This window comes from Musca autumnalis, unplaced genomic scaffold (assembly GCF_047663935.1).
Source record: "Musca autumnalis isolate F117 unplaced genomic scaffold, ASM4766393v1 scaffold_4, whole genome shotgun sequence".
Taxonomy (NCBI): Eukaryota; Metazoa; Arthropoda; class Insecta; order Diptera; family Muscidae; genus Musca; species Musca autumnalis.
Genome location: NW_027411977.1, coordinates 17,638,234 through 17,665,908, shown reverse-complemented (window position 1 = coordinate 17,665,908; position 27,675 = coordinate 17,638,234). Strand labels below are relative to the sequence as shown.

Here is a 27,675-nt window from a genome sequence, read left to right as displayed (position 1 = left end):
ATTTAAAGATTTTATGTAGACTCTAGGACCACATTTATCAGCGATATTGTTATTGTAGTTTCTAGAGATAAATAGGGAGGAATTGAAGGCGAAAAACGTAGATAATTTCAAGACATTTAGGGGTCCCAAAGGGCACAAAAGGTGTGTAGGTGTACCCTCCACCATATGGAGGGTATAATTAAATTTGTCATTCCGTTTGTAACACATCGAAATATTATTGATCAGCATAAAATTCTAAGTCGATCTAACCATGTCCGTCTGTACGTCCGTCCGTCCGTCTGTCTGTTGAAATCAATACACAGCTCGCAATTTTTAAGATAGAGCATCAAAATTTGGTACAGAAGTTTTTATTACTTCCAGGATGGTTGGTATTGAAAATGGGATATATCGGTCCACGTTTTCATATAGCCCCCATAGAACGGTACCTCCCGTTTTCGGTATTTTTGAGGTTCTAACTTCATTATCCCACCAAAATGGCTGAAATTTGGTATTTAGTCATCGTTGGGCGTATAAAACTTTTCACCTGAAATTTGTTGGTATAGGTCCAGGCCTACACATAGGCCCCATAGAACGGTACCTTTCGATTTTCACTATTTTGATGGTTGTGGCCACAATAATCCACTGAAATGGCTGAAATTTGGTCCTTAGCCTTGGTTGGGGGTATAGAACTTTCCCCAGAAAGTTGTCGGTATAGGTCCACGCCTTCATATAGCCCCCATTAAACTGTACCTCCCGATTTTCGGTATTTTGAAGGTTGTGGCCACAATAATTCACCAAAATGACTGAAATTTAGTACTTAGTCTTCCTTGGCGGTATAGAACTTTCCCACAGAAATTTGTCGGTTAAGGTCGACGCCTTCATATAGCCCCCATAGAACGGTACCTCCCGATTTTCGGTATTTTAAAGGTTGTGGCCACAATAATCCACCAAAATGGCTGAAATTTGGTGCCTAGACTTCATTGGTCGTATAAAACTTTCCTCCAGAAATTTGACGGTATAGGTCCACGCCTTCATATAGCCCCCATAGAACGGTACCTCCCGAATGTGGTTATTGTGAAAATTAGCCACATTTTTTTTACCGAAATTGCTGAAATTTGGAATTGTGTCTTCTTCATACACGAAGTTAAATTGTTCCATTTTACTTTAATACAAATCATCGTGGAGGGTATAACAAGTTCGGCCCGGCCCAACATAACGCCGTTCTTACTTGTTTTTTTTTATTTTTATGAGGACCCAAAGAGGAGAAAGAATTCGGTCATTTCTTTCCGATACCTGCCCCAGAGATGTTCAAAATTTTTAGTTATTGTGCGCACCATGCACAATAACTCACGAGCGGATCAACCGATTTAGTCCACATTTTGTTTCTCTCCACTCCTTCGGGTAGCTTTCAACATTGTAACATTTCTTCCAAATGTACGTCTAGTTACAAGAAGGTCTATTTCGGGTACCTCCCTCACAAAAATTCAACAATTTCGCTAAAGTGTACTTTAAGGGCTGCTGGAGGATTTTTAAGATATTTTTTACAGAACGTGCTCCTTGTGTTCCCGTTTACAGTGCTATAATATTTTTGTCTACAAGTGCATGCTTCTTCTCTTACAATTTTTAAAAAGGCCTCCTGATTACTTTGATCCCTGGATTTATGATGTGAGTCTTTGGAGCCTTTAAATAATCGTAATCAAATTTATTAGCAAAATTCTCTTCTTCTCGAACCCTCTAAATGCATAATCTTTGGGAATAAATAAGTAGCTTGTGTATCTAATATTATTCTTCTAATCTATAAAATACATTAGGACACTTACCTATTGCCATGCCGTCGGTGAAATTGTGTAAACCATCACCCATAATAATCATCCAGACTACGGCACTTAATGATTCAGGTGGTGAATGTACATGACCATGTTTATGAGAATGGCCATGATGTGACGATTCATGTTCTCTTAGTATAACTGTTACCGTATCACTCATTAGATCTTTTCCATTTGAATTGGCCGCCACGGTATTAATACCACCGACACCGGCACTATCACCCACAACATTACCATCTAAATCTGTGGCCAATGTACTGCTATCGGGTATATTGTGACTTTGACACGATGATGTGCTATTCGCTTGTGATGACTGTTGCAGATCATTGTGATGATGCTGATGATGATGCGAATGATTGTGGTGTTCATGCTGATGATGATGGTGGTGGTGATTTCTATCCGTAAGTGGTGCATAATTATTTTGCGATGTTGAGAGCAATGATTGTGTAGCATTTTCTCCCCCATCCAAATCCAATTTGCCATTGCGTGTCGAAGCATTAACCGTATCCACAGTTTTATTATTTGGCAAATGCAGCCATACATCATTTTTGGTATCCATTGCAATCTCATCGTAGCAATAGGGATATGAACTGTATTTCGATTTACAGACTTTATCACCAGCCACAGAATTGTTGTGCGATGAATCGGGATCTCTCATTACCTTGGCTCTGGTGGGTTTATTAGTCTCTTTTTTGGCAATATTTTTACGCCACTCGGAAACCATGGTTAGACCATGTTCCATAATATAAAAGAAGACAATACCACCCATACAGGTAAGGCCTTTAAAGATCATGTTACTTTCATTTTGACCAGCTAAAGACTGTAAAAATAAAAGAAACAAAAGAAAAACATATAAGACATTCCAAATAGAGACTATGAATGACTCAACTCACATGTGGTAACAAATGCAACAGAGCATCACCTGTCATGGTGCCAACAGCCAATGCCACTAAAAACTGTATAATGTGTTTGTAGAAACGTGAATTCATGAAGGGAATTATTGCCACACCAACTAAACCAAGAATACTGCAGGCAAATACCGCCGCAAATGAATATATCCATACTGAAATTAAAGAAATAATGTATACCATAAGAAATCAGCATAACTCGAATATTTAAATATCAACTACTTACCATACATAATATCCTCATTGGCTACACTACCATGGGATTTATTATGTTCATCGATTTGCCGTAATATTTCATGTTCTATGCAACCTTTGTTATTGGCATCACTTTGGGAAGTTAGCTGATACAACAAAACCGGGCACACATGGACAATATCGTTATGTGTTAGGGTATAATTAAAATACCCTGAATGTCCGTGATCATGCCCATCTCCACCGTCTTCCACATGTGTATGGGCCAGTGTACAACCTTCTGATGCATCGGAACAATTTCGACTCTCTAATTCATCGTGATGATGTTTATGACTATGCGGTTCATGATGATGGTGGTGATTATGATCTTCATGTTCACCATCGTGATCATGATGTTCTGTAGAGGCAGGTTTTACATAACTTATTAATTTTGAGTCTCTAATACACTGAAATAAAAAGAGAACAGAGAAGAACGAGATATTCATTAGAAAGCATTTTGGTAGAGTGATGATCGTCGATCGTGGTAAAGTTCAATGATCGTGGGTTTGGAAGACCCAAATAGCATAATTAAGGTAGATTTTTATATACATGTTAAATTGAATAAAATAAATATATCTTTACGGAAGAAAAAGATGGATTTTTTATAGGAGATCCTTGAGAATGCAACTGATTTGATTTTTTTTTATGAATTTTTGGATATTGCTGTTTTATTTGATTTATTTGTTCTATGTATATCCAGGTCCATGAATATGGCTACATCAATATTTTGTAACCACGAAGTTAGTTGAGAAAGTTTGGAAAGGTGCAATGTGTCGTGTAGGTCTGTACTGCATGCTGGCGAGATGTTTTGCTGGCTGCTGCACCATCCAGAATGTAGTTGAGCTTCTCTGGTTTGTCTTGGCATTTTATGTGATATATGGGGGTATGTATTGTTTATGCCATCTCCGAATGGCATCTTCGATATTCAATCCTGCCCGATCCAGGGATTCTCCCTTGTGACGATGGACTTCCCTCTCTAGATCAGTGTCACCAAGAAGAGTGCAGACAGACCAAAGTGCGAATGTGTGTCATTTTATGACTGTGTGAGCAGTAGCCTCACAAGCTACGAATTAAAAGCGAAGCAAAACATTAGTTAGGCTCTTTCTGTAGAGACGAAAAACTTCGTAACCTCAACAACACCAACGAAAGGCATTGCTCTATATCATGAAGATCCCTTCTGACATGGCTGGCTGTGGGGTCCTATCCACTATTGGTTATTAGTAGTGTTGGGCAATCTCGTTCATTGAGCGGATCGATCTTTTTCATTCCGTTCACCAAAAAGATCCGGGTCGTTTACTTCGTTCGTTGGCTCTTTTTCGTTCAACAATGCATTTGACGGTATTATTTTCTTTTGAAGTCGTTCGTTCTCTGCTGCATATGACTCCGTCGTTCTTTTCATCGAATCGTTCTTTTGAAAATGTTCGTTCACGAATGACACAACTGTTGTGTTACTTGCTTGTTTGTGTGCTAATGGGGGTGGTTTTGTTTCTGAACGTAGTGGTGGTGGTTTTGATATGAAAGAACCAGATGAACGAATGATGCAAAAGAAAGATATGACCGAGATGTGGTACTGAATGATTTGAATTACTGAGCGAGAGTAGCTCTCTGAATCATTGTTTGTTTTGTGTGGAAATTTGTGCTGCTTCCGCTAACGCAGCGTTTGTTTAGAGTTTGACGGCAAAACCAATGCTGATAATTTTGTAAGCAGCAATGACTCGTCCATCGGGGATCTAAATGAACGATATAAAAGAATGAGCTGGATACGGATCCGTTCGTTCTTTTCACGGAATCGTTCCTTTGAGCCGGTTCGTTCATGAACGACGCAACTCTAGTTATTAGAATGACTCTCGCTGCATCTCCCGTATTTGTGCTGTATTAAGATACGAAGATTCTTCGTATGGCTTACCACAGACTGGTCTATCGCGTTATATGTGATCAACAAGAGTTCTTTATCTACATACAAAGTGCTGTCGTGAACATAGTGGCGGTATATTTATTGTCGGTTACCTGCATATTCCTAGAGAAAAGAAACGACATTAGGAGATGTACCCGAACACCACTCCTCATGTAGGTAGTCCACTGAAGATAGAAGGAGACATCCTTTTGCACTTTCTCAGGGCGGCATTTATACAGATTTGAATATATGTGTTTCTACCGCGTTGCACTTGGCAATAGTTTATCACATATCATTGGCGCCGTATAGTTTATCACAGATCGACCTGTTGCATTATAGTTTCAACAAGATTTCTTTATATACGCCCCAATTGCTGGCGGCTAAGGACCTTAGAACCTTGTTTCTACATCTCAGCTTGTTGTTGTTCTAACAGTGTTTATTGTTGTATGTTTGTGTGTTCCTTCTTCTGCTCAATTTGGCTCTGAGTCTATCCCCAGTTCCAGGAAATGGCTGCTTCGATGGGATGCAACCACAGATCCACTGGAGTTAGATGAGTATGTTTGGCAGGACAGTTGAAAAGGTGCAGTGTTGTGCGGGCACATGCCGCATGTTGGGCAGATGTTTTGCACGGTGCGATCTACTTTTGCTCTATAAGAATTCAGGCGACTAGAAATATTCCGAGTGTAGTTGAGCTAAAACTTCTCTGGTTTGTCGTGGCAGCTGACACTCCACAGCTGCGATAGACGGGGATGAGGACTTTATTCACACTATATTTATTTATGGCCTTAGTAACTGCGTCCCTGTGAATGCTATTTAAACCTGCTTGATATTCCTATTGATCTAGGGGTTATTTCATGTATCGTTGGACCTCTTCCTCTAGAACGTGGATATCCTCCTTGATGTGCTTGGGTGTGTCGGGCCTACCCACCAAATGGTGATTGGGATGGCTCTCACGGTAACACCCGTGCAAGTACTGCAACGAAAGCATGCCATTGTATTGATGTACCGGAAGAATATTTGTTTCCTCATGTAGATACTGACGACATGAGACGACACCCGACACTGCAGTTCACAGGCCGGTATTAATGATAGGTTTGACTATTCTTCAATCGCGTTGACAACAACAACAGACTAACCTATCGCGTTATATGTGGTCAACAAAATTTCTTTATCTGCACCCCATGCCGGTTAGGGACTTGAGGACCTTGTTTCTACATTTCAGCTTGTCGCAGATAGCTGTGGCATGCGCGGACAACGTGAACATGTTGTCGAATCTGACCCCTATAATATTCAACTCAGTGCTCACCGATGCAGTTCATGTAGTGAACAGAATGGGCGGATATTTATACCCTTTAGCCTTTAGGTTAAAGAGGGTATATACACTTTGATGCTACCAAAAATGTACCTCATCGAAATAATGTGTTTAGACCCCATGTATGTTTGGACAAAATTTATTTCAAAATTTATTTATTTTAGCTTAAATTGTGCGCACGATAACTCTCGAAATTGTGTAACCGAATTAATCATAACTTTGCATATGATAATATTACTTCCAGGCATAGATCGGGTTCGAATATGAACACGGTGCTCTTGAAACAATTTTAAATGGAAGGTGCTTACACCTTGGAAGTTTTTGCGGATTCTGAAACTACAATGTTTATAGATGAGAAAAATCAAAAAACAAAAAAATCGCCGGAGCGCGAATAAATCGCGATTTAAGTTAATATTTTTAGGGGTTGTTTAGGTTTTTACGATTTTGATTAGAAACCGCAACTCCTATCAAAATAGGACTAAAGAAAATGTTGTAGCTATGAAAATTCTCTACAAGATTGACCTTTATGATATTCTCGTCGGTTTTACCGTTTTTGAGATATAAAAGTTCTAATTGGGACAATTCAAATTCAATTCATTTCTGTATCGCCCCCTTATAAAACAATGTCATGACTTCAAATTCCTAACTTAAACTTATATATCTAAAAAAATTGTACAACTTAGAATAAGTTACTTAGGCCAGACTTGTAGAGAATTTTCACAGCGTTAAGATTTTCTCAGGTCCCATATCGATAAGACATTCAAGCAAAATCGCGAAACCCTAACAAAAAACCGAAAAATGTAAACTTGCTTCTTTATCTCAAAAATGGTACAGGCTGGGAACAAATGATAAACGTCAATCCTCTAGAGAATTTTTAGAGCTACAACATTTTCTTTAGCTCCATTTCGATTGGACTTGCGGTTTCCAAGCAAAATCGGTCCATTCCTTCGGTTACCTCCCGGACAAAATTCGAAAAAAGTGAAGTTTAACAGATCCTCAATGATCCTTTTGATTTTTTCAGCAGGTTGTCCTTGCCTTACGATGGTACATTTTTTGGGGGGCAAGTCCATACTTCCTGAGATAATGGCCTAAAAGCACCATGACCCCACAAGAAAATGGCAAATCCGCAAGATAACTTTCGTAGTTAGTTTCTGATTGGTCGAAACTTTGCACTTCGTATTATTTCATCTATCCCTGTATCAGATTTGAATACGGACTATATCGTTCCCGTCCTTCGGTTACTCATCTCTAATTGTTTTGACCTTTTTCAAAAAGTTCTTCTTGCGGACCCTGTTATGACGGCGCAATTTTTTGGAGGCAATCCCATATTTCCTGAGATAATGGCCCAAAATCTCAAAAAAAAGGCTGAAGGTACCAACTAAAATGGGTAATACGTAAGATAACCCTCGAAGGGAGAAGCCGGTTTTGTTCAAATCGTATTATTCTCACAGCTGAATGATACAAATGTATATATTCCTCGCGTGGAAAAAGTGTCATTCAAAGAGGAGTTCAGCCTTTCACAAATGATGCCAAGATCGTACAATCACCCGCATACGTTACGATCTCAATGCCGTCTGGAGGGGGTGGAATACAGGAGAGATAAAGGCTGAACAGTTCTGGAGATATCACTCCACCTTGGGGAAATCCCTGTTTCATTAAAGTGTTTGTGGTTCTTACTCGGCTGGAGACGATTTAATGAGACGTAATACTATTATACTGTCACCTTTTCGCCAAACGTGGCTGAGATCCTATCTTCTTCGTTTCCAGGGTTCAAAAGCGACTTAACCGTTACCCACATATTTTGTCTCCACTCGATCCTGGGTGATCTAGCCACTTATCACCAACGACTAAGCTGTTAACTTTTCCCTGACTTTGTGGTCACTTGAATTGGCTCTACGGACTTGCTTGTCGTGCCTCCTATGCTGGGATATTTGATCTCAATTCGGGTATTCGATCTGCAGGTATATGCGAACTGATGCTATACAGTAACGATATACCAGAAAATCCTTTCTGTTATTGGGTTGGGCAGTTCTCTGAAGCTCTGATTGATTGATGAAAGTGTGCCGTTAAGAGGTGATGATTTTTATAAGCTTTTTTAGTGGTTTTATATTAATACTCTTCTCCGGATGACATCAAGTTCGGAGGTTACCTCCTCCAGTTGAGCTTTTAATCTTAAACTGATGTTGTTTGTGCATAAACTGTACCTTCTCAGGATAAATACCGGGAATTTGGAAAATCAAATCCTCAATACAACTGATGTTTTTTCCTTTTCGAAAATAAATCGAATCTATGCTTCCTGCCCTTAAGATGTACTTAAGTGTTATTTTTTTATTTATTTTAATTTGTATACTTACGGTTTCATTATCACTTTCATTCTCCTCCACCTCGTGGTTTTGCAGCAATTTTTGTGGCAGCAATTGATGAAGACCCAATTTTTCTAGCATACGCTGGAAATCCTCAACATTTATGGTATCTCCACCATTGCCATATTCACTGAATATTCTCCTCACAAATGTTTCTGTGATTTCTGGTCTTTGGACTTCATTTGCTGTCCCATGACCATGATCGGCATGACGTTTTTTTCTTCTACGACTGCGATTATCACCGTTATTCTTCGTTGTGGCGGCGGCTGAGGTGGATAAAAAAGTATCGGTGGTATGTTTCTGATGTTGTTGTTGCGATTTGGCAGAATAACTCGTTGCGGCAATTACATCTTTATTTTTATATACAACGGCATTCACTGGTGTTTGTTCCCAGCCCGTGCTATGGATATGGACATTTGGAAGAGATGCGGCACTGCCACCACCACCAATGTTTCCCGGAAATAGTGTCTCAACATGTTGTTGACAAGGTAAGTGATCTGCACACAGTAGGCAGACCACACAAACGGCCATTATATGGCGAGCCATGGTTCATACTCTCTTGAGCTCCGCTTTTCTGTTTGTGGCGGAGGTGGTGATTACTTGAATCCTTGTTTGCGTTTAGCGTAATAGCATCCAACAGGAGATCTGTGATTCCGCTATGATGGAAATTTATTTCAGAACAAAAAATGCTATAAATTCCTCCAGCGAAAAAAATTTGCTTGTTAACAGTTGGGATGCTGATTGCTTACAGTCAAGCGTTTTTCATAATCGTGTAGTTATTTGTCGTACAAAAACTAGAATCTGAAAGCAAATAATGGAAGAGAATTTGTTAGTAAGAGAATAAAACAAGAAAAAAAAACAATCAAAATCTTATCGAAACAATTAAAATTCAATTGTTACATCTGTTTTGTTGGTGCTATTTTTGTTGTTGTTGTGTTCTAAACAAACATAACCATATTAAGAAATAATAATTATACAACAACAACATCATCACAGCCATCAACCACAATCACACAATATAGTACCACCAAATTTATTCATCCACATGGAAGGTACGTTGATATATAAAACCCACGCTGTTTTCAATTCATATCAAAGCAGGCCTGTTTTAGAAACAAAAACGTGTATGCAGATTGTTATTCTGAATGATTTGCATACGTAATATTCACATAAAAGGATTGTATTAAGAATTTCCGTCTACTATTCCAATCAAATAGTAGTAGATATTGTTTCAATCGAACAGATTATTATCGATCGCCATTAGCTGACTTTGGAACACTGTTGAAGTAATCAACAATAATTTAAGATTCAGTCAAATAATTGAAACGCGTATGTATGTACGTAGGTAAATAGAATTTATAGTCAGCTGTATCGACCATGTGTTAAGCTACAACACACTATATTGGCCTTTATGGAAAAATTAATTTCTTGATAGAGGAAGAATTCGTAATGTAGCCGTACTACTGCTACAGAAAGGGCTTTGGGATTATAAACCTCATTCTCTGGGAAACGTTTGGGTGAGCATGAATGCTGTTTATTCGGATACACTTGTAGAGACCTCAAGCGCCCTAAGAGTCCTTCATGAAATATCTGAGAGCTTCCTATTCATGAAAGAAAGAAAATTTGGATAACTTTGTAGTTTTTATACCCTCAGCATTTATGCTAACGAGGGTATATACACTTTCGTACGGCCAAAATGTGCTTCATCGAAATAATGGTTTTAGACCCCAAGTATGTTTGAACGAAATCCGTTTCAGACAATTTTGAGTCGATTTAGCAATGTCCGTCCGTCTGTCTGGCTGGCTGGTGAGCACGATAACTCTCGAACGGATTAACCGATTTGGTCCACAATTTGGCTTTCGTAAAATTTTGTCCAAACTTAGTTTTGGTCCATACTTTGCACATCGTAAAATTCCTACCAGGCTTAGATGAAGTTCTTGTATGGACTTAATCGATCCACTCCTTAGGGTACCTCCACACAAAATTTCGGAAAATTTCAGTTTAGGACCTGCTCTCGAATCTCTTTGATTTTTGTTGCAGCAACTTGTATTCACTGCCTCGCTTTCAACGGTACATGTCTCATTAGGGGCAAGTCCATGCTTCCTGAGAAAATAGCCTGAAAGATGCAAAAAAACACTATGACACCGTGTTCAGTGGTTGGAGCGCAAGATATTTCTCGACCGGATCAACCAATTTGGTCCAAAATTTGACCTCGTAATATTTTGTCCAAACATAGTTTAAGTTCGAACATAAGCCATATCGGTTCACTCCTTCAGGTATCGCCACCACAAAAATTGAAAAATGTTCGGAAAAATTGTTCGCATGGTAACTCTTGAAGAGAGTGACCGATTTGGTCCATACTTTACACATCCTAATATATGTACCAGATATATATCAGGTTCAAATATGGACTATGTTTGTCCACTCCTTGGGGTACCTATCACACAAAATTACGAATAAGTTCACTTTGATTATTTTTGAAGCAACTCGAATTCGCAACCACACAAATTTTCAATATTTTTTGCAAAAGTGCAGTTAAGGACTTGTCTCGGAAGGTATTGGAGTTTTTGCAACAGGTTGTTCTCGCGGCCGTTATTACGAGGGTACAATTTTTTGGGGGCAAGTCCATATTTGTTGAGTTAATTACCAGTATGCTCCAAAAATTCGGTATCGAAGAACACGCCGACCTGCGGAACTGCAAGGTTAGAAGGACCCACTGGTCTTAGGGGACTTTAAAGCTCATCATAAGTTGTGACATTCAGTCATAGGTAATGATACCAATCGTGTCACCTGGTCTGAAAAATGACGTCACCTGGTCTACTGACTTCATCACATCTGAATGTCGCATTTTTAGCTAAAGCTAATTGGCCTAGTTTCATAGCAGTTCGCGCAGCAGAAAGGACGTTACGGAACATCATCGCAGCTGTGTCATATACCTGCTGGTCGAAACCACAAGTGATACCTAATTTCCCAGTAGATGCTACGTGACTAGCAAGCAAACGTGCGTTATGAATTTCGTCAAGCCAACCCTCTGTGAGTAAAAGCGCAGCCAGTTGCTAGATTATCTAAAGAGTTGCTAGCTTGCGAGTAGAACTTAGTGAATTGTGGGCAACGATCCGAATGGACAATTTGTCTTAATTGTGGTGTTTCCTTCTCGGCGGAAAGAGATCTAATGCGAAGCAGTACTCTTATTTGTCTGGTTACATCAGGGATGCTCGATAAATTGTCGATGTAACCGGGCAAAGAGAAGAGTACTGCGTCGCATTAGATCTCTTTCTGCCGAGAGGGAAATCATCGAAATCGATATGCGGACGGTACCTCCATGGTAATGCTGACTCAGCTGGATGAGCCGGGAGTTTGAGTATCTCACGAAAGTTCTCAACCAGCCAGCCAAAGTCGGGGAAAAAGAGGCAGGGTGGTTTCGCTGCTAAAGCCAGGTAAGGATGCGGTGAATAAATATTACAGAACGATTTCGTGCTTTCGCAGCAAAGATTTGAGACTATACTCCTCCCTAGCATTAAAAACAGCTATCCAGTTGGCGATTATCAGCATGGGTTCCGTAAGCAGCACTAAAACTGCCAAGGATAGAACAGTGCCGTGCGATAAAACAGTGATTTTGGCGCTCGACTTATCAATAGCCTCTGATGCTGTCAAGCACTTCCGCTTGACCAGACTAACCTACGGCCAAGTTTGAATCATTTCATAATCAATTACATGTGTGGACGACAGTCGTAAGTGGAATTCAGGAGCGAAGTAGGTGGTTCCCCAATGTGCGGTGATATCTCCTGAACAGTTTAACCTCTACCTATCCTGTATTCCATCCTCTCCAGACTGTATTTATGATATTGTTACGTATGTAAATGATTGTACCATCTTGGTGTCGGGTACCATCCCCAAATGCCATTTGTGAAACGCTGGAGTCCTAGTTCTCCACGCGAGGAATATGTAAATATCAGCCACTAAGTCTACGGCCACTCTTTTCAACACATGGACGGCGGAGATGAGTATAGAGTTTAATGTGCCGGTTGATGGCAACAGAATTCCGAACACTATCTACCCTAAAATTCTTGGGGTAACATTCGATTATATGCGAACATTTGGAAGGTAGGAAGAAGATCCATAAATACCGAGGCACCAGCACTTGGGGTGCATATAAAGAAAGTTTGATGACTACATTTAACGTATTAGCTCGGTCTGTGGTAAGCTATGCGGGTCTATGTGTTCCTCAGATATAAGTGTAACGTGATGGAACAATATTCAAACCTGTAAGAAGTTCGTCGTCATTGGACCATCTACATGAGGAGACAAAGATTCTTCCAGTACAGCAATGGCATGTTCTCCTTGCAGTAATACCCCAGGTTTTACCGCGAGAGCCGTCCTAATTACCATATGGTGGATAGAACCATATACGGGCAAATGTGCCTCATCGAAATAATGGTTTTAGACCACAAGTATGTTTGGACGAAATCCGTTTCAGACAATTTGAAGTTGATTTAGCACTGTCCGTCCGTCTGTCTGGCTGGCTGGAGCGCATGATAACTCTCGCAATATTTCGTCCAAACTTAGTTTAAGTTCGAAGATGAGTTATATCGGTCCACTCCTTCCGGTACGTCCCCCACAAAAGTTCGGAAATGTTTGGAAAATTTGTGCGCACGATTACTCTTGAAGGGAGCAACCGATTTGGTCCATACTTTGCACATCGTGAAATTTCTACTAGAGTTAGATGCGGTTCCAATATGGACTCAATCGGAACACTCCTTCGGGTACCCCCCACACAAATTTTCGGAAAAGTTCAGTTTCTTGAAGCGCTTCGTTTTTTGTTGTAGCAACTTGTATTCACTTCCCTCCATACGGCGGTACATGTTTCATCAGGGGCAGGTCCATACTTCCTGAGAATATAGCTTGAGTGGTACAAAAAAAAACCCTGCGACGCCGTGTGTAGTTGTTGAAGCTCAACATAATTCTCGAAAGGATCTGCCGATTCGTTCCATAATTTGGCCTTCGTAATATTTTGTGAAAATATAGTTTAGGTTCAAAGATAAGCCATATCGATCCACTCCTGCAGGTACCTCCCCCACAAAAGTTCAAAAATTTTCGGAAAAAATTGTGCGCATTATAACTATTGAAGGGAGTGACCGATTTGGCCCATACTTTACACATCGTAATATATCTACCAGATATAGATCATACCCGAATATGGTCTGTATTTGTCCACACCGTAGGGTACCTCCCACACAACATTTCGGATAAATTCACCTTAATACCTGCTCTCGAATCACTTTGATTTTTGTTAAAGCAACTTGCATTCGCTGTTTCCATTACGGCGGTAAAATCTTTATCAGGGGCAAGTCTCTAGTTCTTGAGAAAACAGCAAGGAAAGTGTAAAAAATCCCTATGGCACCATATGTAGTGGCTGGAGCGCATGGCAACTCTCGAAGCTTTGAGCTTTTTTCCTATGTCCATATTTTTGTCGAAAGTTCATACGCCAAAAAATTTGGAAACCCCCCTAAATAAGTAGTTTAATTCAAATAGGCTGAAGGTATATCTCTGTCGGCAAAGCCGACTGATACTTTTTTACATGTTTTTTTACAAAAACGTTTTTAAAAATCATGATATTTTATGAATTTTATTCTTGACAAGGATTAACTGGTAACAACAATATGAGGCACATCATATTCTTACTAGGAGGGTTCACATATTGACCAAGTGCGAACCAGATTATATTAGATGCAAACAATGTCCTATAGGTCTCAAAAAGGGAATATTTTGAAACTAAGATGTTTTATGAGACTTTTAGTTCACGAGGATGTGCTAGCATCTATTACAATAAATACTAGCTACAGGATATCTCGATAAGGAGAGTTCCCAGATTGACTAAAAATGTACCAGGATATATAAACAGTAAACAAACAAGACCACACAGGTGGTCCAGCTTGCCAATTTAACCATTCTACGTTGTTTAGTTTTCTGTGTAGAACTAAAAACTACGGCAGTCCTTCCGCGTTTTTACTTTCAAAGGCAGACAATTCTTGAAATTGTGTCTTTTACAGCAAGCCAATTTACATGATGTTTATCGTCTTTTTTGTTATCTTGTTCTGTATCCAGATTTTTTAAATCCCTTTGCAGAGATAGTGTATACGATCTGACAACTTAGAGAACTCATATCCTCAGTGGCTCAGATGCATATGTTTTGACCATTAAATTTTAAGGCGTTTTATGTATTTTCAAATTTTTTCATAATTCTTGTTGGATAACGTGTCAAAACTTTTTATTTTCTTATACTTGAAACATTGAACTCTAAATAATTGCAAAAAACTGCGTAAATTGTCTTTAAAAAAATATTTTACAGAAAATTTTGTAAAACGTGCAATTTTGTTGCAAATCTATTGGCCACCACTGTATGTCAATAATGGGTGAAATCCGAAATGCGAGAATAAACTGTTGGTGTGGAACTGTGTTTGAAATACGTGTTGTAAAAGATATGATGCAAAATACCTCTGAAACAACATTAAGTAAGAATTTTATTTGGAACATTTTTGCAAAAGGTCACTTGGTTCAACTCACAATAGTTTAGCTGATATTGACCAGAATTTCAGCAATTATGTACAATTTTCTATATTTAATCGATTTTGATGTCCTAGACAGAGTTTTTCTTTTGTGGTCTTTTCAATAGATAAGTTCTTCTAGTTTAGGGCTACAATATTGCCAAAGACAGCAAGGCGAAATTACTAATCTTTCTGAGATAAAGGCCCGATAAATGCAAAAAAACGGTAGTTCTAGCCCGGTTTAGATGAGGCCATTAGATTCGAACTGGATCTAACATCTGTTTTGTGTTTTTATCGGTCCTACTTCGCAAACCCAATCCTTATAATAATTGCATCAGCTTTAATTAATTTAATTTGTAATTATTTCAAATTAATTAATGTAATTGAAAACCATTAAAATGACAGTAGTTTGCATACCGAAACAAATACCTACATATATTATCATATAATTATAGTCATTGTGCTAATGCTCACGCTTTTATAATGAACAAAAAATAGTTGTAATTTTTTTAAAATTAAAACGAAAAGGAACAGAATAACATTTTGCCCCACAAGCTTACATATTATGTAATTATACTATTATATTGGCAATATAAAAAGTTTAGATTGTTATATCTTCTTAAAGTCTTAATGAAAAATACATATGTACATATGTAAATTAAGTTTATTTAACATTCCCTTAAACTATGGAGACGTAAAGACCTCGTTAATAAATATTTTAAATGTACAACACTGAAATTGAAATTCGCGCCTAAAACTGACTGACATGTGAATGTTATTGTTTCAACCTTTACTATTGACGTACAACGTTTTGTTTTTCGATTGAAAGTGTCTATCGATCATTGTGAATATGTAAATATGTATCAACCTACATTCAACAATTTTATTACAAAGCATACGTTATACATTTTCAATCGTTTTTGCCAATGCGTATTGTTTTTGTTTAATGTAATGGTTATTTTTGGCAATTATGCTATTTGCCCTTGACAACAATACAAGGTCATACATAACTTTAACCGCAAACCGACTTAAATTTTAAATTTTATCACTATGACCCTTTCTTAATACCAATATCGAACGGGAAAACGTAACTCCCAAAAACTTAGCCTCAAAAATGAAACATTCCAAAATGGAATATGGCCGACAGAATTTGCTATGGCAGCAAATACTTACGATCCACAGTAGCCTAGATAAAGACATTTCGACTGACAGTTACCTTATGATTAGACATCAAATTTTTGACATATTCGACTATAAATGTGAAAACATGTCAAATATGCAATAATATATCAATAAAATTTAAAATAATGCAAAAAATCTTCAGAAAAATGCACACGGTTTCAAGTCTGCTTTAATATTTTGATAACATTTTTCTATTTTAATTTTAAATATGCGAAATTATTTACTTATGATTAAATAGCGGAGTCCCATGAAAATGCGCAAATGCATGTATGCTTAGGATGATCGTAGAGCAGATCCGATTCGACCAAAATCCAATTCATCAAATAATAATGATTTTTTAATAATTTGCAAATGTACAATATTTACATGTTTGCATAAATTGAACACGTGTAAATCTAACTTACATATGTAAACAACTATCTTTGCATAACCAAAATAAATGCATTAAATTAGAGATAAACAAGTAAAAAAGTATTAGTCAGCTGTGCTGACGGAGATATATCCTCAGCCACTGACAGAAAAAATAACAAGAAGTATGAAAACGATGCTAGAGGAGCTCTTAAACTTCACTTTTTCCGAATTTTGTGAGTGAGGTACCCGAAATAGTCCATATTCCAACCTGATACATGACTGGATGAAATAATACGATGTGCAAAGTCTACAACAATTAGAAACTCCCTGCGAGAATTATCTTGCGGATTCGCCATTTTGGTTGTTGCCGTCAGGGTTTCTTGGAGCTTTTAGGCCAATATCTCAGGAAGTATGGATTAGCACAAGAAAAAAATTGTACCACCGTAAAGGGAGCCCCAAAGGCAACCTAGTGAAAAGAAATCAAAACTATCCCGGAGGAGCTCATAAATTTCACTTTATCCAAAATTTGTGTGGCAGGTACCCGAAGGAGTGGACCAATATAGTCCATATTCGAATATATATCTGGAAGGAATAATACGATGTGCAAAGTTTACACCAAATCAATTGCCCCATTCGATTGTTATCGTTCAAACCATTTTACCGAAAAAATTTTAAACTTTTGTGGGGGAGGCCCGTCTTTGAATATAAACTAAATTTGGACAAAATATTACGATACCCACAATTTGGTTCGAATCGGTTTATTCGTTCTTCGAATTTCTTCAAAATTTTAACTCTTATGTAAAAAGTTCTGAAGTGGGTAAAAATTCTAAGCAATTCAAAAACTAGTCTTTAAGTGGATCTAAGCCAAATTTTTGGTGTGCTCCGAGAGCCCAAAAGAGCGGAATGAAAAATTGTATTAAATTACTCCATATTTATCGTGTCAGCTCGCAGTTGCAATCGGGTACAAGTAACTACTGGCTTACTTTCATAGAAATTCAGCTGGTCTCTTCATAGAAGTCTAGTAGGAAAATATGTTGGTCTTCTTATTGATGATCAGTAGTAGGATTTCTCATAGAAGATCTCATGCTATTTAATAGGAGTTCAATAAGTTCATTCATAGAAGACACGATTAAAAAAACCAGTACGTAAATATCCTCTGGCTCGTCGTTTATAGGTTTTTAAACATTTATTGAAAAAAGTGGTTTTTGAATCCGTCCTATATATAGGACATTGGGCACATGACCTACTGTCTGTCCCCTACTAAGACTTTTTAAGGTCTTCCATAGTAGACAGAAGTCATTTTAAGGTATTCTATTGTAAACAGATTTCCTTTTAATGTCTTCTATAGTATACAGAAGAATTTGTAATTTATTCTCTACTAGACAGAAGATCTTTTAAGGTATTATCTGGTAGAGAAAAGACCTTTTAAGGTCTGCACTTATAGAAAGATGGTCTGTTAAGACCTTCTATAGTAGACAGATGACCTTTTAAGACCTTCCCTGGCAGACAGAAAATCTTTTTAGGTCTTCTCTAGTGTACAGAAGATCTTTTGAGGTCTGCACTAGTAGTCAGAATACGTTTTAAGACCTTATATAGTAGATAGAAGATTTTTTACCCTTTTAAGACCTTCCCTAGTAGTAGACAGAAGACTTTTTAAGGTATTATATAGTAAGCAGAAGTTCTTTTAAGTAGTTATTAAGAATACAGAATACCTTGTAATGTCTTCCTTAGTAGATAGAGACACCTATTCAGATGATCGCTAGTGTATGTTTGGATCCAAACATAATTTGTTTATGTCCAAACAAATAATATAATAAATTTAATTCTTATGAGGGCGAGTATTCGGGATATTATCAATCCTATACGAATGGGAGTAATAAATGAACCCAAAACACCGGAAACGCTTGGTGTTGGGATCCGTCATTACAAGAAAATCTGCAATATTATCCCATTTTCCGAAATGCCATTTCTTGAATAGGATCGTTGTTTTTGAACGAAGAAGCTTGAAAATTTTTCAGAGCATGTATTTTAGCTTTATGTATCAGATCCCATCAAAAAATGAATTTCGATTTGCGTGTGGGTTTCGTCTTCAGGCATTTTTGGTGACGATATGTATATTTGAAATATGAAATATTTATCTATACTTATAAAAGAGTTGAGTAATGATGACTGACTGACTCACTGACTGATAATCAACGCCCAGACTAAACGGCTAAAGCTAGAATCTTCAAATTTTGGGTGAGGGTCACCCTTGGCCCGAAGGTGTCAGATAAGGCTGGATTTTTGGAAATTCGAACTAGAACGGTACGAAAAGTACTAAAAGGTACTAAATATGGTACCCTTTGTATTAGGCAAACGCGAAGAGCTAGAATTCTGAAATTTGGAATGAGGTTCACTGATGGAGAGTTAGAAAGGTTTTTGGAAACTCGAACTATAAGTGTACGAAAAGTACTAAAAGTTCCTAAATTTAGTACCATTTGGTATTACGTGAACGGATAGAATGAAATAAAGGTTTAGAAGATGAGTTGATATAAGGAGGTGGTTTTGAAAATGTGTACTCATGTGTACGAATAGTACTAAATGGTATGGAGGTAGTTTTCAAAATTCGTACATATGTGTACGAAAGGTACTAAATAGTACCAAATAAGGTACAATTTGGATTTGGGGGAACGGATGGAGCTGGAATCCTGAAATTTAGAATTAGGATTACTGTCGGAGTGTAGGATAGTTTTTTTGGAAATTCGTACTTTTGGGTACGAAAAGTACTAAATGGTACCAAATTTGGTACAATATGAATTTAAGTGATGGGATAGACCTGGAATAGTGAAATTTGGAATTAAGATTACTATAGGAGTGTGGGATTGGGATACTTTTGGAAATTCGTACTTATGGCAACGAAAAGAACTAAATTCGTACTTGTGGGCACTGAGTGGTACTAAATTTTGTACAATTTGGATTTGGGTGAACGGATATAGCAGGAATTCTGAAATTTGGAATTAACATCACTGTTGGAGTGTAGGATTGAGGTAGTTTTGGAAATTTTTGGTTATGGGTACGAAAAGTACTAAATGGTACCAAATCTTGTACAATTTGGATTTGAGTGATCGGATAGAGCAGGAATAGTGAAATTTGAAATTATGATTACTATTGGAGTGTGTGATTAGGATACTTTTGAAAATTCGTACTTATGGCTACGAAAAGTACTAAATGGTACCAAATTTGGTACAATTTGGATTTGGGTGATCAGATACATTTGGAATCCTGAAATTCGAAATTAAGATTACTGTTGGAGTGTTGGATAGAGGTAGGTTTGGGAATTCGGACCTATGGGAACAAAAAGTACTAAATGGTACTAAATTTGGTACAATTTGGATTACGGTGATCGGATGCAGCTGCAATCCTGAAATTTGGAATTAAGATTACTGTTGGCGTGTAGGGTTGAGGTAGTTGTGGAAATTCGTACTCATGGGTACGAATAGTACTAAATAGTATCAAATTTGGTACAATTTGGATTTGGGTGAACGGATATAGCTGGAATCCCGAGATTTGGAATAAGGAGTACTGTTGGAGTGTAGGTTTGATAAAGTTGTGTAAATTTTTAGTTATGGTTAGGAAAAGTACTTAATGGTACTAAATTTGGTACAATTTGGATTTCAGTGATAGGGTACATTTGGAATCGTGAAATTCGGAACTAAAATATACAGCTGTGTTCAAAATAATAGGAGTGCTCATTCACACCAAGGGAATGGTCGAATAAACACGGTTAAACTTGCCCATTTTGGTTTATTTTGAATTTATTTAACATTGTTTGCATCCCAACAGTTAATTCATCAGCAGAAATGGGACAATCTGCTTTAAATTATTTACTGTTTACACCAACATTATAAATCGCCTTCAAATTTGTTGTTCAAAAAAATAGGAGTGCAGAAGAAAAAGGACAATAAAAATATTTTTAGTTGAGTTTAAGATCAAAATTGTCTATATTTTAGTTGGCAGTAGTGAATCCAATAGATTTTATGAGATTTGATGGCTGTTTGAAAACAAAAGTTCTTTTGGAGGTAGCCTAAAACAGGTGATTGTCCTTGCAGCGATTTTTTCCATAAATTGAGCACTTTTTGGGTAACTCCATCGATTTTGTAGACAGAACTTTAGTGTTTAGAGTTTTTTGATTCTCTGGCTGTTATCTCGAACAATATATAATGATCGGTATCCCGGAAATTCGTGCATTTTGATCCTTGAGCCAAGTTAAAGCCGGTTTCCATTAATTCTTTACGTAAGGATCGGTTAAAAAAGCGCATCTATAAGGCATTGATTTCTCAATCAAGTGATGTTTTGAGGTCCTTAGCATCTTAACTGCACGCAGAATTGATTATATGATTCATTTTTGAATATTTGGATGATTGGCACATATGAGACATTTTTCAAAACGCTTTGTTGAGAAGGAAACTTTAAAGACAAACTTTTGAAGTTGACCTAAGATTATTTTTATTAGGTTTTGCATCGTATAATAAACAGTTTTTTAATGAAACTAACCTAAATGAAGTATTTTTGAGTGAAAAACGTAAGTTTATATTGAAAAATATATTACGGCGTATACCAACCATTGTGTAATCCCAGCCTGCCTATCACTAAATGGTTCAAAGTACATTTCAACCGTTCACGTTTTAAACATTTTTTGAATAGAAGCAAAAGTAATTGCATACACACTGTTAGCACCCTAAGGACTTCCAAATATTATTTGGTTGGGAAATAAATTCCTTATAGATACGCTTTTTTTTGGCCGAACCTTACCTTAAGGGGTAATGTAAACTGTCTTAAACTTGGATCAAGGATCAAAATACACAAATTTATGGATACCAATCATTATATATTGTTAGAGATAACATCCATAGCATTAAACAAATCTAATCGTTAAAGCTTTTGTCTACAAAATCCATTGAGTTGCCCAATAAGTGCTCAATTTATGGAAAAAATTTCTGCAAGGACAATCGCCTGTTTTTGGCTACCTCCAAAGGACTTTTGTTTTCAAACAACAATCAAATCTCATAAAATCAATTGGATTTACTACTGTTAGCTAAAATATTGACAATTCTGATCCTAAACTCAACTAAAATTATTTTTATCGTCCTTTTTCTTCCACACTCCTATTTTTTTGAACAAAAACTTTAAACACGATTTATAATGTTGGTGTGAACAGTAAATAATTTAAAGCAGATTGTCCCATTTCTGCTGATGAATTAACTGTTGGGAGGCAAACAATGTTACACAAATTTAAAATAAACCAAAATGGGTAAGTTTAACCATATTTTTTGACATATTTCTTTTTTTTTGTATGGGCGCTATTATTTTGAACGCAACTGTATGTTGGAGTGCTGATAGAGGTAGGTTTAGAAATTCGTACTTTGGATACGAATAGTACTAAATGGTACCAAATTTGGATTTGAGTGATCGGATATATGTATCTGGAATCCTGAAATTCTGAATTAAGCTTATTGTTCGAACTTAGCACTGAGGTAGTTTTGACAATTTTTACTTATGGGTACGAAAAGTACTAAATTTGATACAATTTGGATTTCGGTACGAAGTAGCGGGTACTTTGCTAGTTACATTAGAAAATCATTTGATTTCAGATGCCGATTTCCCGCTGATGATTTCAACTTTGAGAAAGATGTGTTTTATTTCACAACTAAGGAGAATTTTTTTTTTTTAATTTTTCTTTTCTAAAGTGCTACTTTTCATAAATTATTTCATTCAGTTTTTTATTAAAGTGTGTTATGTATTTCTTTGGAATTTTTTATGTACCTATGTATCCGCTGTTGCTTTTCCTTTTTTCTATGTCTTTCAATAAACCACCACCATTCATAAATGTGTCTATATGTTTGATATTACCAGTGAGCGCTTACTGAGAGCAAGTAAGAACATATGTTATGTTTGGGACTGATTGCAAACAAATATATGTTTGCTGCAAAATATTTTTGGGACATATATTAGAGAGGCCGTTTTTCCTCCGTGTAGTAGACAGAAGACCTTTTAAGATCTTTCCTAGTAGACAGTAGACTTTTGAAGATCTTCCATAGAAGACAGAAGGCCTTTTAAGGAGTTCTCTAGTAACCAGAAACCTTTTAATGTCGTCCTAAGTAGATAGAATACCTTTAAAGATATTCTTTAGTACACAGAAGACATTTTAATGCCTTCTCAAGTAGACAGAAGACCTTTTAATATATTTTTTGGTAGACGGAAGAACTTTTAATATCTTCTTTGGTGGACAGAAGACCTTGAAAAGTCTGCTTTAGTAGATAGAAGACCTATTAGATACTATTAGAAGGCAGCACATACTTAAACCTTATATAAACTTGACGAAACATTGCACATTGTAAAATTTCTTCCAAAAGTTCCATGAAGGTCCATATCGGACAAAACTTTCCTCCTTTCACAAAAATTCAATTTTCGCTTAATTCGAGAGTTGGTTCTTGGGTCCCCTTTTGAGATAGTAACAGTTTTTTTCGGGGGTTGGAACGATAACCATCGAAAGGAATGGCCCAAAATTAGATCTAATTCCAAGAAGGACTATGACAGTGTTTTCTTTCAAACCTTTCGCTTTTTAATCCAATTTAGGGCCAATTCTTCCTGAGTTATGGACCCAAAATTTACCAATATTTAGGGACACTTCTTTACATACCTCTCGGCATAAAGTTTCTAGTCCAGGCATTGTAGTATTTTAACAATGATACACTTTTTTCTCTGTACTTTTCTCGATAATGGCCGGAATGTTCCAAATATCTCGTCTAAGTGGCATTCTTGTTTTTTTTTTTAACGATGAGACATTTACATTATTCTGTAATGTGATCATGTCCACATTTTTGGGTTCAATAACACTCGGCTATTGGGAATGAACAACTGTCGAGACTTACTTGCAATGGTTCTAGAATTTTATTATCCCACATTTCACATTGGAAAGTCCACGAATTTCACACACTCATTAGTTTGTTTAAATTTCCATTTTTTTTTTGGTTGTTAGTAACAGAATTCAATACCAAAAATATTTCACTAATTTTGAATTTTTCACCAACATATTTTTTTTAGTGATGCGTTTTGAATTTCACCTCGTGTTCAGTTGTAAGACGAAACTAAACTTAAAGGTTGTTTCATTGGCAAATCACTTTTTTTTCAGGAAAGACAACACTGCCACGGGCAAAATAATCATGAAGGATTATACGACACTGGAATCGGAAAAAAATCAACAGCAACAACAACAAATAAACAAAATTATTGATAAAACTTTGCAGGAAAATTCGCAGTTTGAAGCAAAAGCAAAATGTTGGAATTGTTTTGAAGGTAATTTGTTTTTGTATAGGAAAAGTTTTTCTTCAAGCGTTCGCACATTCCCCCACAACACACACACACACTCAAAGATATATACACATGTTTTAATGGAGCTATTTCCTTAAGACGGACATACACACACGCACATTCATGCACTAACATTAAATAAGTTACGATAATGAAAAATCGGTGGTTACACGCGATGCTATTTTTGGTGCTATTATTGCAAATATTTTCACTGTTACTGTTGTTGTTGTAGTTTTCTTTTGTTGTGGTTGTTGTAAAGAAACAGAAACAACAATTACGCAGAGGCAGGATACCTACTATAGTTGGATCAACCGTGAACGATGAGCGATGAGCACTCCTCCCCAACAATGAACCAGAACAGAACAACAAACACCCACCCGTAATAACCGACTGACTGGCTGACTGATAACTGACAATCCACTGGAGCAACGAAAAACAATTTACTACCCGGCCCCGGCCCGTTTGAGCCGTTATTTTTTGTTTAGTTTAACTCGATATTGTTTTTGTATTCAAATATCAAGCTATTGTTGTTGGTGTAAAGAAGAAGACACGCTCGCTTACACACACACAGTGCAACCCGAACACATTCAGCAGCAGATACATGAACCCAATGTGACAAGTACAATGAATGCTACTAACGTTGACTACTAAACATTTTTGTGGCAGTTAAAATTTAGCATTTGATTGGGTCTATGGGTAGGTAGGCAGATAGGTAGCTAGATTGGTTGGGAGGTTCGCTTTTGTTGGCTTGCTGTTTGCTGATTGTACGCTGGCTGGTACACAAAGTTAGTATTTGAAAGTTTTCAAGGTTAGATTTAATTTTGGTATGCATGGAACGATTTTTCGGTTACGTTAAATTGGCATGGAATAGTTAGTTGTAGCTTGAATGAAGCCAACAAGTTGCGGTAATTGTTGTGGCGGCATACCAAAAACCGAAAAGGGTATAACCCCAACAATTGCTGGAGTGTGTGTGTTTGGATGGGCTAGGGTCAAAACTATGTTCAACGTACGTTCTAATAGCTGATTGAATATTTTTTGCCAATAACATAGAAGGGAGGGAGAAGGGGGTTGAGGAGGTATTTTAAGGTAATAATAAATTTAAATATTCTATTGAACAATTAAGGGAAAATTGAAATTGAATATGGAATTGCAGATGGGAAGTTAGATTTCATTGGCCATTTACAATTTGACAGTTAATGATGTTATCGTCGATAACAAGGCAAACCAGGAAATGGTTAAGAATGTCACAAATTAAGAATTCCATGAAACTATTTGAGGGCAAATATCGATTTAGTACACAAGTTATGGGCCGACCCACAAATACAAGCGCATGTGTGGCAGCGGATAGGAAGCAATCGACTACAATAATAAGCTATTTGGGACCGTTTGGATGATGTTGCCAATGCCATCAGGAGCGCTAAATCATCCAAAGCGTTGGGCCCTGATGGAATCTCCATGGTAATGCTGAAGCAGCTGGATGAGCCGGGAGTGGAGTAGCTCACTAAAGTTCTCAACTTGTCGCTATCCACCCTCATTGTGCCCGAAATCTGGAAAATGGGCAGGGTGGTCCCACTACGGAAGCCCGGCAAGGATGCCAGCAAAAGTGAATCGTACAGGCCGCTTTTTCGCTTTTGTCGCCCGTAGCAAATACCCTTGAGGCCTTAGTCCTCCCCAGTATCAGAAATAGCTATCAAGTTGCCGATCATCAGCATGGATTCCGTAAGCAGCACAGCATGACAACTGCGCTGCACGCCATTACCACACATATTTGTCAAGGACTCAACCAGAGACGGCCGTGCGATAAAACAGTGATGGTGGCGCTTGACTTATCAGAAGCCTTTGATACAGTCAGGCGCTCCACGCTGTTTGAGGAAATTGAGCAGACAACCCTCCGGCCAAGCTTGAAACGTTGGATAGTCAATTATATGTGCGGACGCCAGTCGTACGTGGAATTCAGGAACAAGAAGTCCAAACCCCGTAGAGTGAAACAGGGAGTTGCCCAAGGCGGGGTGATATCTCCGGAACTGATAACCTCTGCCTCTCCTGTATTCCGCACCCTCCAGACGGCATCGAGATCGTAACGTATGCGGATGACATCTGTGAGAGACTGAACAACTATTTAACCGATCTAACCACCTTTTTCCATTCGAGGAATATGCAGATTTCCGCCACAAAATCAACAGCCACTCTGTTCACCACATGGACAGCGCAGTTTGGAAGAGAATTGAGTGTCGTGGTCGACGGTAGCAAAATTCCGACCACAAACTGCCCCAAAATTTTAGGGGTCACATCCGACACTACTTTCACGTCGTGCACGCACGTCACAACTATCTGCGACAAACTGAAAAGTAGGAACAATGTCCTCAAGTCCCTAGCCGGCAGCACTTGGGGTGCAGATAAAGAAACCTTGTTGACCACATACAACGCGATAGGTCGGTCGGTCGGTAAGCTATGCGGCGCCGGTCTGGTCCCCGAGATTATGTCATACGAATATTCAAACTTGCCAGAATGCCGCCCTGAGAACAGCAACAGGGTGCCTCCTCAAATCTTCAGTGGTCCATCTACATGAGGAGGCAAATATTCTTCCAGTAAAGCAACACAATGATATGCTTTCGTTGCAATACCTGCTTGGATGTTACCGTGTGAGCCACCTCAATCACCATCTTGTGGGTAAGCCCGACACATTCAGGCAGATCAGGAACGATATCCATGCTCTAGAGGGAGAGGTCCAACGATACAGAAGAGAACCCCTAGATCAAGAAGCATATCAAGCAGGTTTGAATAGCATTCACACGGACGCAGATGCCAAGGCCTTAAGCAATAATAGTGTGAATAAAGTCCTCGAAATACATCCCCCATTTATTGCAGCTGATATTGCAGTTCGGGATATTGCAGTCGCCTAATTGGGCGGAAATCGACCGCGCCGTGCAAGACATCTGCCCAGTATGTGGCATGGGCCCGCACGACACAAAACACCTTTTCAACTGCGCAGCCAAACCTACTCATCTAACTCCAGTGGATCTGTGGCTACATCCCATCGAAGCAGCCACTTTCCTGGAACTGGAGACAGATCCAGAGCCAGATTGAACAGAAGAATGAACAAACAAACATAATAACAAACACTGTTACAACAACAACGACACTTGCCGTATCGGTAGTAGTTAGCGACAATTTTATTTTGGTCGGTAACTTACCGACAAATTTCGTTATTTATCGAAATTATGAACAAATAACAATTTCTAGTTATCGATAATTGTCGGTAATTCTGTCGTTAACATAATAAACATAATATCTCTGTAAACAGGGCCACTAGGAAAGACTTCGGTAAAAATGTTTAAAGGATTCTCGAACAGACCCTTAACCAAACAAAAATTTTGAACATTTGTGTGGGCGGTACCACAAGGATTGGACAGATAGAGTCCAACTTTAAAAATAAAATAAGTTTGGATAATATTTAGAGATCCAAAGTTTGGACCAAATCGGTTGCTACATCTATGAAATATCGCGCGTACCATTTTAGTGAATATTTTCGAATATTTTTTGGGGAAGTACCAGAAGGAGTGGACCTAGAAGCACCATCGTCGAATTATATCTTATATTTGAAGAAATAAGACAATATCCAAAGTGTGGACGAACGCGGTATTCGGTTCGAGCTCTCCAGCCATTACATATGGTTCCATAGGGGGTTTTTACAACTTTCGGGCTGTTTCCTCAAGAAGTATGGACTTGCCCCC

At 37.9% G+C, this 27,675-nt stretch overlaps 1 protein-coding gene across 4 annotated transcripts in view; it reads right to left on the bottom strand.

Moving 5' to 3' along the window:
* foi (solute carrier family 39 fear-of-intimacy) overlaps nt 1-27,675 on the bottom strand; it is a 53,237-nt gene that overhangs the window by 2,471 nt on the left and 23,091 nt on the right. Inside the window, exons 1-6 of one of the 4 annotated variants that reach the window (XM_073981010.1) lie at nt 24,239-24,360; nt 23,503-23,811; nt 8,505-9,314; nt 2,940-3,351; nt 2,699-2,868; nt 1,800-2,625 (exon numbers count right to left, since the gene is read on the bottom strand). In XM_073981010.1, the coding sequence (XP_073837111.1) occupies nt 1,800-2,625; nt 2,699-2,868; nt 2,940-3,351; nt 8,505-9,059 (1,963 nt within the window). In that variant the 5' untranslated portion in view covers nt 9,060-9,314; nt 23,503-23,811; nt 24,239-24,360. Of the gene's footprint in view, nt 1-1,799; nt 2,626-2,698; nt 2,869-2,939; nt 3,352-8,504; nt 9,315-23,502; nt 23,812-24,234; nt 24,590-27,675 lie in introns of those variants that run through there. The other 3 variants (XM_073981009.1, XM_073981008.1, XM_073981007.1) reach the window with 3 other exon arrangements.